Below are 14,405 nucleotides of genomic sequence, written 5' to 3'. Positions count from 1 at the left end.
TGTACTTTGTAGAAGAAAGAGAATAAAGACTTTTAACCTTACTAACCAGGTAATAACGCTCTCAACAGTATCTTTCAGCCCATACAGTAAGTAGCAGAGCTACCAAACACTGCTTACCACACAAAACCGCAAACAGTTTGAGGCCACATTCAGGTTATCTTCATCTTCTGTGTCCTGCAGTGTGGACAATGTTGTCCATGTCCTGAGTGAAGCAATTCAAACTTAACTTTGCTGATAACATATGACATAATTAAAGTCCTTAACTATGATATTTAATCTTTTTAAAGAAACATTAAACACTGCATTGTGTCAGACTGACCCAAAGATAATAGGAGATGTAAATGGGTTGTAGTGCCTGAGAGCTTATGATTTATTTGATAAACAAAGCTTGGTTTCAGATGACTCCTAGACAACCCAGACAGTGCCCCAATTCCATCACCATCTTACATGATTTAACATGATTATCCTCTAATTTCCTCTAAAAACCAAGTGTTGATATGATGATAAAAAAAATAATAATATATATATATATATATATATATATATATATATATATATATATATATATATATATATACTAGAGTCTGATGAGGAGATGTTTTAATTAACACTTTTTGTAAGAAAAATTAATATCTATTCTACAGTAAAAATGTATTAAGTAAATAAAAGGTAAGGATCAAATATAAGTATACACACTAAGTGTCCAAATTTTTGTTGACTCCCTTTATAAATGAATCCATTCAGCCAATTTTGACACAAGGCCAGGTTTGGACTAGCCTCTATTTCTTTTTGAAGCACTGCTTGGTAGCCAGCGAACCCACAGCTAACAGATGCCTGTGCTGACCAACATTGCATTAGGAGTACTGTGAGGAAGGAGTGCCACCGACCCACCCAGTGAGAGCAAGACCAAGTGTGCTCTCTCTCAGACTCCAGCTGCTGATGGCAAGCAGCATTATCTTTGATTCAAACCAGTAATACTGTAGTTATCCATAGTGGCAAGACCTAATATTGCTGTACCACTCAGACTCGCTTTACCGAAGTTTGATTGAGTTGGAAAGAATATGAACTAATTTAGAGCTAAACTGACATCTAGAGTGAGCGGGTTTGTTTTTCCATCTGTTTCAGTGCATCATTATGCTCGTTCATTAACACACTAAACAGTAATTAAATAGTTTAGTGTTAAAGAATAAACATTTACGCCCATTTTTGTGAGTTATTTTAAAATGCCCCTGGCCTGCATAAAGATTTACATTTGTAAGTGTCACAGTTGCCATAGAAACAGTGCCACCTTAGGATGCCAGTCTGTTGAGAAGGATTTTTTTTTTTTTGAGAATGCATATCTGTACTTGGTCACAGAATTGAATAATGCTCCTGCTGAACTGCATTTCCCATGATTCCCCCTTTCACCTCTTTTAGGAGATGGCTGCCATGGTGGCGGCAGAGCTGGCCCTGCAGAGCAGTCTGGAGGCTGTGGCCCAGTCGGTGGTGGAGCGCGTTAAGCGACTTCATCACGACGCCTACGCCAGCGGCAGGCAGAGAGCACCACACTGCTCTCGACACGAGGACATGACCCTCCTCATCCGCACCATTAATTACGCTCTATCAGACGGCTTGCTCACGCCCACTCAGGGTAACGCTCCTGCTTATGACTCTGTCTCTCCCTGTGTGTGAAAATGTGTTTGTGTAGGTCTGTAAAACTCTTTTACTTATTTTACTCTTTAATTTTCTATCACAATTCAGTCACAGAGGAAAGATTAGGACACCCAATGACTTTTCAATGTCTTTAAACATATGTTAATGGAAAGAGGGAGATAATACAGCTCTGGAAAAAAATAAGAGACCACTTGATGAGTTTCTTTGTTTTTACCAAATTGAAAATCTCTGGTAAAGGAAGATGGATGATCACAAGTCATTAAAACCAAGTTGAACTGTTTAAATATTTGCACCAAGAGCAAAATAAAGTTATCCAAAAGCAGTGTGTAAGACTGGTGGAGGAGAACATGCCAAGATGCCTGAAAACTGTTATTAAATCCAGGGTTATTCCACCAAATATTGATTTATGAAATTAAAACTTTATGAATATGAACTTGTTTTCTTTGCATTATTTGAGATCTGAGAGCTTTTTGTTATTTCAGCCATTTCTCATTTTTGGCAAATGCATGCTCTAAATGACAGTATTTTTATTTTGATTTTGGGAATAATGTTGTCTGTAGTTTATAAAATAAAACAACAAGTTTAATTTTTATCAAACATATATCTATAAATAGCAAAATCAGAGAAACTGATTCAGAAACTGAAGTGGTCTCTTAACTTTTTCTAGAGATGTATAATTTTAATAGTTAAACTTATGTAATCAATTTGTTTTAAAAATAGTCAGTAAAATGTGATAAATAGATAATCAATGTTCTTGTGAGAAAAATGATACACCCTGTGTCTGGTATTCCCCCCTTAGATTTTTCCTATAACCCTTCACCAGTCTCGAACACTGATTGGAAAATGGGTTTTTCTACTCCTCTATGCAGAATTTTTTCAGTTCTTCTGATGTTTGGGGGTTTATTGCGTCTTAGTAAGGCTTTGATTTGACGATTCCAAAATAATGTTTTTTTTTAAGCCATTTTTTTTTTTTTTTTTTTTTTTTTTGGGTCATTGTCATGTTGCATGGTCTCAAGCTCCAAAGCAATTTTAGTGGGATCTATGCTTGACAGCTCGTCAGACCATGTTATAGCAAAGTAAGCCCAAACTGTGGCATTTCCAATTTACAATGACATTACTTGCTTACAATTGGTCTGAGGTTCTTGGGCTCAAATGCTATCTATCGTTTTTTTTCTACTGTTACTGTGTCCAAATAATCCAACTTTGGATTAGTTTGTCCAAAGCACATTGTTTTACAAGCCCTTCTTCCATGAAACTCAAACTCAAGTGTTTCTGATTTCTAAATTCTTCAAAATCCTCTATAATTATGTTTAAACATCTACAGATAATGTGCTGCACCTTATTCTAATTGTACTCATTTTAAGTAGTAATAAATGTGGGTTTGTCTTAACTCCTTCTTTACAATAAAGTTGCAAACCTTATAATATTATATGAGCGACCAAATAAAAAATAAAGTCTGACTTTTGTATTTCAACAATAAAATAAACTTCTGATTCTGATATCAGTCTGTCTTGCTCTTTTTCTCTCAGGTGGACGTATATACCCAGTCTCCGTGCCCTACTCCAACAGCCAAAGCACCAGTAAGACCAGTGTAACCCTCTCCCTGGTCATGCCCTGCCAGGGCACGCTCACCAATGGGACCAACACCGCCTCCACACTGGAAGGAGGCACACCAACACCAGGGTAATGGTTCTTTCCACCTCAGCACAGTTCCTCATGATGGTTCAGTCCAGAATTCCATTAACGGTCATATTAATATTTTATGAGTTGTAGGCCTTGTAGATTTGGGCACCAGAATGAAATCTGTGATAGCGGTCAGGTATGGCTCTTTCTTTGATTCCAAGCGTACACAAGTACCAGTATTGTGCTTGTGAGTCCTATTCAGATTATGGAATAGTGTAATATAGCAGTATCAAAAGAGACAGAGTGTCAGAAAGGATAAGTCAAATTTGCTTCTTTAAGACATTTGACAAGACAAGACAAGACCATCTTTCCTAAGCTGTAAAAAGAGACAGTTTTAGCCCTCCAAACCTCATAATGTGCTTTTATAATTAATACACATTAACCAAAAAAAAAAAAAAATATTTCAGTGCCTATAATTATGTACAAGTGTTTTGTTTGTGTATCTGTACTGGCAGGTTAGTGCACCCTAATATATTGCATTATAGCATTATCATGAACAATGTTTTTTAATTATTTTTTTTTATTTTAAGTGTTTAATATATAAATAGTAAGTATGTGCATTATATGGGGGTTAAAAATGCACATGATATCGTTTAAAAAGGCCATTTACCACCATCATGTCAAGAGGCTTTTATTGTCATTAAATGTAAGTACAGGTACACACCGTATCAAAGTTACATTCCTCCAGAACCATAGGATATCAGGTTTTAACAACAATACAAACAAAAAAAGCTCTGTGTTGTTTCCGAAGTGCCCGCTGCGACTGCTCGCGTCGCCAACAGGAGTTAAAGTAAAGAAATAAGAAATAAGATAAGCTCTGCTTATATTGGCTGGTTTATAGCACAGGCTTTTGGAACCCACATTATACAGTGGCTTGCAAAAGTATTCATACTCTTTGAACTTTTTCACATTTTGTCATCTTAAAACTACAAACTGAAATATATTTTATTGAGATTTAAAGAGATATACCAACACAAAGTATCACATAACCATGTATCACTTTCGTTCCAATTCACAATTTCCAAATTTTACTTGAATTAAAATCTGAAAAATGTGACATGCAAAAGTATTCCCTTCCATTGTAATTACAGCAGCACTTCTTGTAAGGTATGTCTGTTTTAGGCTTTGCACATCTAGAGACTGAGATTTTTGCCCATTCTTCTTTGCAAAATGTGTATTTGACATACACATTTTATCATACAGCTCTTGAAAAAATTGAGAGACCACTTCAGTTGTAGAATCAGTTTCTCTGATTTTACTATTTATAGGTAAATGTTTATCAAATATTGCACAGAAAACAACAATATTCATAACGTTTTAAGAGTTCAGAAATCAATATTTGGTGGAATAACCCTTGTTTTAATCACAGTTTTTATGCATCTTGGCATGTTCTCCTCCACCAGTCTTACACACTGCTTTTGGATAACTTTATGCCACTCCTGGTGCAAAAAATTAAGCAGCTCAGCTTGGGTTTGATGGCTTGTGATCATCCATCTTCCTCTTGATTATATTCCGGAGGTTTTAAAATTGGTAAAATCAAGGAAAAACACTATTATTAAGTGGTCTTTAATTATTTTTTTTTCCAGAGCTGTATGTTAGTTTTGTGAACCGAACTCTCTATATGTCAGTGTAGGCCCATTATAAAGTGATAAGATTAGGCAAACCAAGATGGTTTTCTCTGTTTTTAAAATGGAACTGGCACTACCATTCTGTGTAAGGTTAACAGTTCTGTGTGGTTTATTCTGCTACTAGTGTAAAAGTGAAAGATGTTTCCCAGGAAGTGACAGTCCTCCAGAAAGCACTGGTCTTGGTTGACTTAAGAGAGAAATCTCATATTTTTACTAAGATTTTTGCTTATAATAGACTCTTTTAAACTACCATTAACAGAACAGCATTATGCAAGTTCGTGTCCCCAAATACCTCCATGCTGTTAATGAGCACATTCCTCATAATTTATAAAGCAATTAATTAATCTATGACAACTTCTATTAACCCCTCCACTTTCTCTCCTCCTCCCTCCCCCTAACCATGTATGCTATTACACTGTAGCCTGAACTTGATAGCCTCCTTTCGCCCTCTAACAGTAGACGTAGATGTTTTGCAGCCAATCAGTGAACTCCCTGTCCCTGTCCCCATGTGTGTGTCCTCTCCACCCCTCAGGCAGAGTCCCACAGCCACGCTGCAGTCCACCAACACGCAGACGCAGAGCTCCAGCTCCAGCTCGGGAGATGGCAGCCTTTTCCGCCAGCGGGGCTGCCAAGCAGCGCAGCCAGACGAGACGGGGCGCGTTCCACCATACGTGGACTTCACTCACTTCTACCGGATGTGGGGGACGGAGCACAGCGAGGGTCCAGGGCAGGGTGTGCTGGGACCCCAATGAGGAGAGGGGTGGGTTGTGGTCACCAGCTCTACTCCTTCATGTCTGCCTTCTTGTAGATTTTAGTTCTGTTTCACTGATAACTAGGACTAGGATTATAACTAATTTATATATCATATTGTGATTTATCTGAATAAATAAGGTTATGAATGTTATAGAGCAAGATTGGCTGGTCCTATTCCTGGAGATTCACGATCCTGCATTGGTCATATCCAACACACCAGGTTCTGAAATTAAGATGTCCCTGGAAGCCTTCGTTACCAGAATGAGGTGTGTTGATCTCCAGAATTGAGCTATAGAGCATTGTAGAGTGAACTTGTCTTCATTTTTTCCATAAGAAATTTGGTGTTATTCTAATTATGGCTGTTTATTGGCTAGAACTTGCCGATACAATACAGATCACGATACAGGTGTTTATAATTCAGTTTATTGCATCGTATTTTGATTCTGTAAGCAATGCGATATAATGCAAGTTTCAGTGTAGTTTCAGTCAAATAAAAAAATATACAGTGGTGGGCAATGAAACGGAAACACCTGTCATTTTAGTGTGGGAGGTTTCATGGCTAAATTGGACCAGCCTAGTGGCCAATCTTCATTAATTTCACATTAAGCACCAGTAAGAGCAGAGTGTGACGGTTCAATTAGCAGGGAAGAGCACAGTTTTGCTCAAAATATTGCAATGCACACAACATTATGGGTGACATACCAGAGTTCAAAAGAGGACAAATTGTTGGTGCACGTCTTGCTGGCGCATCTGTGACCAAAACAGCAAGTCTTTATGATATATCAAGAGCCACGGTATCCAGGGTAATGTCAGCATATCGCCAAGAAGGATCACCCACATCAAACAGGATTAACTGTGGATGCAAGAAGAAGCTGTCTGAAAGGGATGTTCGGGTGCTAACCCAGTTTGTATTCGAAAAACATAAAACCACGGCTGCTCAAATCACTGCAGAATTCAATGTGCACCTCAACTCTCCTGTTTCCACCAGAACTGTCCGTCAGGACAATAAATTATTGTGGTCAAAAACCAGGTGTTTCAGTTTCGTTGTCCAACCCCTGTATGTTTATGAAATCTGAATGAAAAAAAAAATACTTTTAATGCAATCAGAATACTGCTATCTAGTGGATGGGGTTTAAACACGGCACAAAATCAGCCACAGTCGTCTCCAATCTTTCAAAAATAACACAATAACACAATTTAATTATTTTCTTACAGCCCAAATACAGCCTAAATACAGAACAATACATCTACTCTAGCTCGTTCTCCATTGTAGCCCTGATTCTGATTCAGATTGAATGGACCAAGTGTAGCAGTTTAGCCTTTAGGCTATAAACCGAACTCTGCAGGAAGGTGGATCTCTAGGAGGCTGCTTGGTGACCACAGGCATGAGACGTTTTATGAAAGTGGAATCTAGCAGATTGCAACAGCTCCATTGCATGCTGTTCTGCAAACATCTATAAAGACTTTTTCAAATGTTAGAATTTGGAAGTGTGGATTTCCAGGCGATTGTATGGTCTGGATTCATGGCATCTGCTTTCTCCCAAAGAAAAATACCTCTGAAATAAACATTCTTCACTCCAGTGTTACATTTTGGCTTCTGTTGCATGACGCTGCTCAACCAGAACCAACTAATCTAACCATAATCCGCCCACAAATGAGTTTATTTCTGGCTCCTGTTGCCGGATTGAACAAGTGTTTCACAAACGAACATCCCATTTGAAAAACATCTTGATGAATTATAATAAATGAATAATTTATAAATCAATTTAATTTATTATATTTATTTTGCATGCATACAAATTTGTGATATTAGGACGCTGTCGAATTTAGATTTTAGCTACAATTTTTTTTAAAACCTGTCTTGTTTAAGTTGGTCAAATTAGCAGTGTTTCATTGTAATGGTGTATTGTGGTTTAGCAGCTCTAAACTTACCTTGCAACAGTCTGATCTGGTGTAACAAGTCTAAATAATATCTTCCTGTAACATTGCTATGCAAAGTTTGATAAAGACTGATCCAGTCTACCAACTTTTGTAAAAGTCTGATCTCATCTAATAGTTCAAAACAAACTCTGGTGTAACAGTTTAAACAGGTTTAAATAGGTCTTTTGCAGACTGATCTGATGTAACAACTCGAAACCAAACTTGTTACAGTCTGATCTGATGTAACAACTCAGAACTAAGCTTGTCACAGTCTAATCTGCTTTAACAACTCATAACAATGCTTGTAACAGTCTGATCTCATGTAACATCTCAAATCCAAGCTTGTAACAGTCTGATCTGATTTAACAACTGAAAGCCAAACTTGTTACATTCTGATCTGATGCAACAACTCAAAACCAAGCTTGTAACAGTCTGATCTTATAAAACATCTCAAATCCAAGCTTATAACAGTCTGATCTGCAGTAGCAAATCAAAACAGCCGGTAACAGTCTGATCAGCTCTAACAACTCAAACCAAAGCTTGTAACAGTCTGATCTTATGTAACAACTCAAAACCAAGCTTGTAACAGTTTGGCCTTATGAAACATCTCAAAACCAAGCTTGTTACAGTCTGATCTGATTTAACAACTGAAAACAAAGCATGTAACGGTCTGATCTGATGTAACAACTGAAAACAAAGGTTGCAAAAGTCTGATCTTATGTAACAACCCAAAACAAAGCTTGGATCATGCAATAAATTAAAATATTCTCATAAAGCATTTTATGTGCTCCACATTTCCCATTAAGTTATTATTAAATTGACTAGGATTTTTATAAACCCATGAAGCTTGTTCAACCTGGCAACAGTAGCTGTGAAGGAAAGCAGCTCAATTACGCCCCATTTCACTCAGTGAGGTGATGAAAAACTTTTCTGTAAGAATGCAATCAAGATGCTAGGAGAACTGCAGCGCGTGATTGGCAGGTGAGCTGTGAAATGCTGAGAAGGCCTTGAGGAGTGGATGATAAAGGCAGAGTTTATGAAGAGTTTCTAGTCGTCTTTGTAGTCGAGGTGTGTGCGCGGGGCTGCGTTAGCTGTAAACACCGCTGCTGGGGGTCTGCATGGTAATATCACTTTGTGGGCTGCGGTTGCAGCCTCGGTCTGACTCATAGCAGCAGAAACGGAATACTGAAAAGGGAATTTTTATTTTCACCCACGTGTTTATAGGCAGCAGTGCTCTCTGCAGATGTCAGGGGACGTGTTTGCCTGCATTTGAATTGGAAAACATGCTTTTTACCAGTGAATCCTCTACTAATGCTGTTAAGAGTCTGAATGACTCTATTATTAAGACTTAATTTAAAATCGTCTGCTAATTATTGTTATTAGTATTATTATTTGCTTGATTTGATTGAGTCTCACTGGGGGGATCAGGGGATATTTCTGAAAGCATCTTTGCTGAATTTATTGATTACAGTACTTTAGTTTTTGTAACAAATGTCATATAATGTTTAGAACCTCCCTCCTCTACTCCATGCATTAGTTACAGCCACTGCTCTATCTCTCTCTCTCTCTCTCTCTCTCTCTCTCTCTCCCTCTCCCCCCCCCCTTCTCATTCTCTTTGGCTCTTTCTTTCTTTGTCTCTCTTCAATCTCTTATTCTCTCTTTTTGTCTCTCTCCCATGTCCCTCTGTCATTCTCTTTGTCCTTCTCTTACTCTTAATTATTTCTCTTCATTTCTTTTCCAACATTTCCCTCTTTCACTCTCTAGTTTATCCTCTTTTTCTTTCTCTCTCCCCTTTGTCGTCTTCTATTTTTGTCTTTCGATCCACTCTGTCTTCTTACCGTCTCTTTTTATCTCTCACCCCTCTGCCTCACTGTCATTCTTTCTTTTTCCCTCTCCCCTCTGTCTTTCTTATGTTCTCTTCATCTATCTCTCACTCTCTGTCTGTCTCTGTCCCCTTTCTCACTCTCTTTCCATCCATCCATCTCTCTTTCTTTTTTCTTGCTCATTGTCTTTCTCACTTTTTCTTTTTTCACATTCCGCAAAGGGTTCTTAACTAAAGGTGGTGGATCTATATAGAGTCATGGCTTTTTGGATCTCTCTCTTTTTGTCTCTTTCCCTCTTTCCCCATTGTTTTACACTCGTTTTATTTATCACATCTGTCTATCTCCCCCTTTCTCTCTCTCCCTCTCTGTTTATTTTTTTTTTGCTCTTTTATTCTTTCTCTATCCTTCTATTTTTGTCTTTCTCTCCTCTGTCTTTCTTAGTGTCTTTCTTTATCTCTTGCCACCTCTGCCTTCCTCTGCCAGTCTTTCTTTTTTGTTCCTCTTCCTTCTTTCTGTCATTCCTTTTGTCTCTCTCTCACTCTGTAATTCTTTCTTTTTTGTTTCTTTCCAATCTTTCACTCTCATTTTCATTTTTGTCTTTGTCCCCTTTCTCACTCTCTTTCCATCCATCCATCTCTCTTTCTTTTTTCTCTCTCATTGTCTTTCTCACTTTTTCTTTTGTCACATTCCACAAAGGGTTCTTAACTAAAGATGGTGGATCTATATAGAGTCATGGCAACACAGTCAACCATGTAAATGCTTGTAACAGTTTCAAGGGTTCTTTAAAACATCTTCAAAACCTTTTAAGATTTTACTGTATGAAAACTGTGACTCTACATAACACCAGAAATGGTTTGACTTAATGTTACGAAACAGGAAACAGGAGATTTTTTTTTAAGTAATTTACAGAACCCTTCTCCTCTCATTCTCTTTAGCTTCTTTCTCTCTTTGTCTCACTTCCTTTTTCCTTATTTTTTCTTCCTCTTCTCTCCTTTCCTTCACTGTAGAATGTGAGCTCTGACTGAGGGCAGGTTGAGTTTAAAGGACGGAGTGAGTGAATTGAGGGAAAAGAGAGACAGAGACATGGTTAAGCAGTGCTGATGACTCTACTGTACACTTTATCATAGGACGGCTGTGGGTTTGTTCTACAGTCGTGAAGTTGTTTTTCGTCTTTTTTTTTTTTTTTTTTTTTGGAATTTTGTTTTTTTCATGTTTTTGTTTGTGTCTTCTGTATTCCCTTGTTTTTAGTGCCTTGCTGAAATAAAGTCTAGAAGCTGTGAACGCTACTAATATTGGGTTGTCCTTCTTTGGAGTGCTACTGCTGGTAGATACTAACCACTGCATACCAGGAACACCCCACAAGACCCATCTGATAACTTGGAGATGTTCTGGCTCAGAAGTCTAGCCGTCAAGTCTTGGTTACTGGCAAAGTGTCTCATTTGTGCGTTTTACTGATTTTGATGCATCAACTTGAAAAACTGACTGTCCACATGTTGCTTAAATCTGTAGTTCTTAAATACAGTGCCTTGCAAAAGAACTTTTCAACATTTTGCCACATTTCAGGCCTTAAACATAAAGATATGAAATTGTAATTTTTTTGAAGAATCAACAAGTGGGACACAATCATGAAGTCAAACGAAATGTATTGGATATTTTAAACTTTTTTTTTTTTTAGAAATAAAAAAGTGAAAAGTGGGGCGTGCAATATTATTTAGCCTTTTACTTTCAGTGCAGCAAACTCACTGCAGAAGTTCAGTGAGGATCTCTGAATGATCCAATGTTGACCTAAATGACTGATGATGATAAATAGAATCCACCTGTCTCTGTATAAATGCACCTGTTCTGTGATAGTCTCAGAGTTCTGTTTAAAGTGCAGAGAGCATCATGAAGACCAAAATTACACCAGGCAGGTCCCAAATACTGTTGTGTAGACGTTACATGGCAGATTTAATTAAGTTACTAAAAATATTAAATGAAATTATTAACACAAATTTGACCACACTTTGTGGATGTCACACGTTCACACCTAGGGGTAGGGAGTGCTGATTCTTGTTAGGCTGGAGGAGTAGAGAAGTGTTAGGGCTACATGACCTTTCAAATAGAGATTTTTCAATGACACACTCCAAACCAAGGACTACGTGAATCACTGGCTAGATGGTGCAGCACAAACAACCAAAGAAACCCACAAATATATTTTCATTGTTAAAAATTACGATATCCACTGTATTGCCATAGTTTAATACATAGTTTCAGTGTTCTTTTGCCATTTTCTTTATGAAAACAACAAAAAAACAGTATATCAGGGTTGCTAAATTTTCTGTTCCACCTTAAAGGACTGCTGTCTGTTGCACCATTTAGGATGGAACAGGAAATGTAGCTACCCTGTTATACTGTTTTTTTATGTTTATTATGAGGAAAATTGTAATAAAACATAAAAAATTTGTTCTAGTTTCCAGGAGATTTTATCTGACTTGCTGGCATCAGGGAGCCGTTATTGATTTGCGGTAGACTCCCAAATCTTTTAAGAGACTTGGGACATCTGACTTTTCTGCATGCTCAATTACATATTCTTACTAAACAAATAAACAAAATGTCGCTCATTGAGAGAAAACAAATAATCAATGATAATCACTTCATATGTCAATGGTTTAAAATTATGGCAAATGCAGAAAGTTTCTTCATAGATTTGTCAAGGGTGCCTTCTTTAGTTTTACTTCTGCTTTGGGCAGCTTAACTTCACCCTGCTGCATATTGTCACTGTCAAACAAAAACCTTGTATCTCAAATTTTTGCCGTTTTTCAAATAATTTTATGATGTTTGATATAACGTGACTCAAGCTGTTGTTCTGTACATTGTGTTATAGTTGCTCCAAAATGGCTCTGAATAAAATCTTTTTTGTTGCTGACTTCCATTCAAAGCTATGTTTTTTCCTTTTCCTGTAAAGTTGCCAAAATGACAAGGCTTTTGCAAGACTTCAAATCTTCATATGTCATCTGTAAAACCCAACATTAACTAAACACAATTTTTAATTGAGACACATACTGTGGTTTCCACTGGCAAATCTGCAGCTAAGGGTTTTTCCAGTGTGTTCCCCCCGCCTTACCTTGCCTGTAAATAGCATTCTAAAGAAAATCCCTGTGAATTTTAGGCTAATAATTTAGACAATGGGTTGACTCGTATTACTTAACCTCATCTCACTTGTCAGCTGAAGAATTCAGCCGAAGAGGCCAGCGGCATTACATTGTCTTCAGGGTGTCTTCAGTTATTGTCTTGGAAATGAGGTAAGATGTTCTTCACATTTTATTTTTGTGGCTCAAATGTTTGATTCTACTTTTTATTTGTAAAGCTAGTATCTTATTTACTGCTGTTTGAATAATTGTTAACTCAACTTGCTGGTTAAATCGAAGAGTGTTGACGGTTAGATCAGCACCATGACAAACCTGTAGGTTTGGGACTGAGAATTACGGTTAAGAGCACGGTTATGTTCTTCAAAACAGGGGTGCTCAATCCTGGTCGTGGAGATCAAATCTTCATCCTGCAGAATTTAGCTCCCCTCCCACATCTGATACCGATAATTAAGGCCTTCAAGGATGTGAAGGCTGTAGATTTAGGTGTGTTAGATAGGAAATCTCCAGGGTGAGAACCCCTGATTTAAAATCTTACTATATTAAATTATTACAATATTTAAATGTATATCTTAACCCCTTAACAGGCCAGGATTTTTGTCAAATGTCTGCCTGACATTATAAAAAATGAAAAGAAAAATCTGCTAATGTCAAAATATGCTGAATAAAATCATAAAATTGGCTCTTTCCTGAACTTCTTTTAAAAATCAATATTTGTCTGAATATAAATCCAACAGTCATGTCCTCCAAACCTTTAGTTTTGTTATGTTTGTCTAGTTTTTATGTCTATTTTCAAGCATGCAGAATTTGGGTTGATTCCTGTTTCTAATCTGGAATTATTAAGTGAAGTGACTAAGCAGCTTCTCCAAGTGTCCTGTAGGAAATTTCAAAGCCCTTAAATTTTCAGAATTGTTCAGGATTTTAACTACATCCAAACAATATATCTTGAAAGTAACTTTTGAAGCAATGGACAGGGTTGTAGCAAATTTTGGAGGATTCTACTTAGACATTGTTCCTAACAGACAAAGAAAAAGTGAGTTCTGCTCTGCTGTTGTCATGAGGGCTGAGAGTGGATTTTGGCTGAAATTAAGGTTCATTTAAAGGGACAGGTCATACGTTTTGTGTATGTTCTCCTAGTATGTAGAAAAGTACTTTTAAAAGGGCATTGTGGTGCAAGTGTCCTTTTTGAGTGGATAAATCTGGTGATTTTAGCAATAACTCTCTCACTTTCTTTTACTATGCCAGCTCTCTCCAGTTCTAATTCTGTGTTTCTTTGGTTTGTTTAACAATGCAAGAATGAGCAGATGAAGACATACTGAAGCATACTGGTGCCATTTATTACAGTAGTGTGTCCCCATCCCACTTAGGGACGCTACTGCTTTTAATTAAAAATAAGAAAGGTTTCCTTCTGCTAAAATCCACTTTTTTTTGTTCTTTGTGAAATACTATAGGTCTTTGTGAGTTGTATATGGATGCTGCATATTAAACTGTTTCTCAGCCTTCATTGTCTGCTGTAGCTTAAAAAAAAGAAAATATTCAGAAAAACAAGTCGATGAGGAAAAGCACCCATGTCTCTTTCAACCCGTGAGTTCATGGCCTCACCCACCTTGGCTTGCAACCACCCACAGGTAGCGCTAAACCCAGGCTGCAGTAAAGCCGACACTGTTAGCTAAGGAGCTTTCAGCTCTGTTTACACCAGCTAGTTAGCGTTGGCTATTTTGTTTAAATAACTATAGGTTTAAATCGGATCTCCGATTGATTCCACCTTAAATATACACTAGGTGAGCACGATTTAACAGTACAATTGTTAAAGCAGGCGC

At 37.4% G+C, this 14,405-nt stretch overlaps 1 protein-coding gene across 1 annotated transcript in view; it reads left to right on the top strand.

The window, feature by feature from the left end:
* Positions 1-10,746, top strand: part of tab1 (TGF-beta activated kinase 1/MAP3K7 binding protein 1) — a 32,907-nt gene extending 22,161 nt beyond the window's left edge. The window contains exons 9-11 of the mRNA XM_022675529.2: positions 1,417-1,630; positions 3,183-3,336; positions 5,497-10,746. Of these exons, the coding sequence (XP_022531250.1) occupies positions 1,417-1,630; positions 3,183-3,336; positions 5,497-5,716 (588 nt within the window). The 3' untranslated portion in view covers positions 5,717-10,746. The remainder of the gene's footprint in view (positions 1-1,416; positions 1,631-3,182; positions 3,337-5,496) is intronic.
* Positions 10,747-14,405: the final 3,659 nt, after the last annotated feature.

Source organism: Astyanax mexicanus, chromosome 5 (genome assembly GCF_023375975.1).
Source record: "Astyanax mexicanus isolate ESR-SI-001 chromosome 5, AstMex3_surface, whole genome shotgun sequence".
Classification (NCBI taxonomy): domain Eukaryota; kingdom Metazoa; phylum Chordata; class Actinopteri; order Characiformes; family Acestrorhamphidae; genus Astyanax; species Astyanax mexicanus.
Note: the sequence above shows the minus strand (reverse complement) of the source record. Positions and strands in the feature narration are given on the sequence as shown.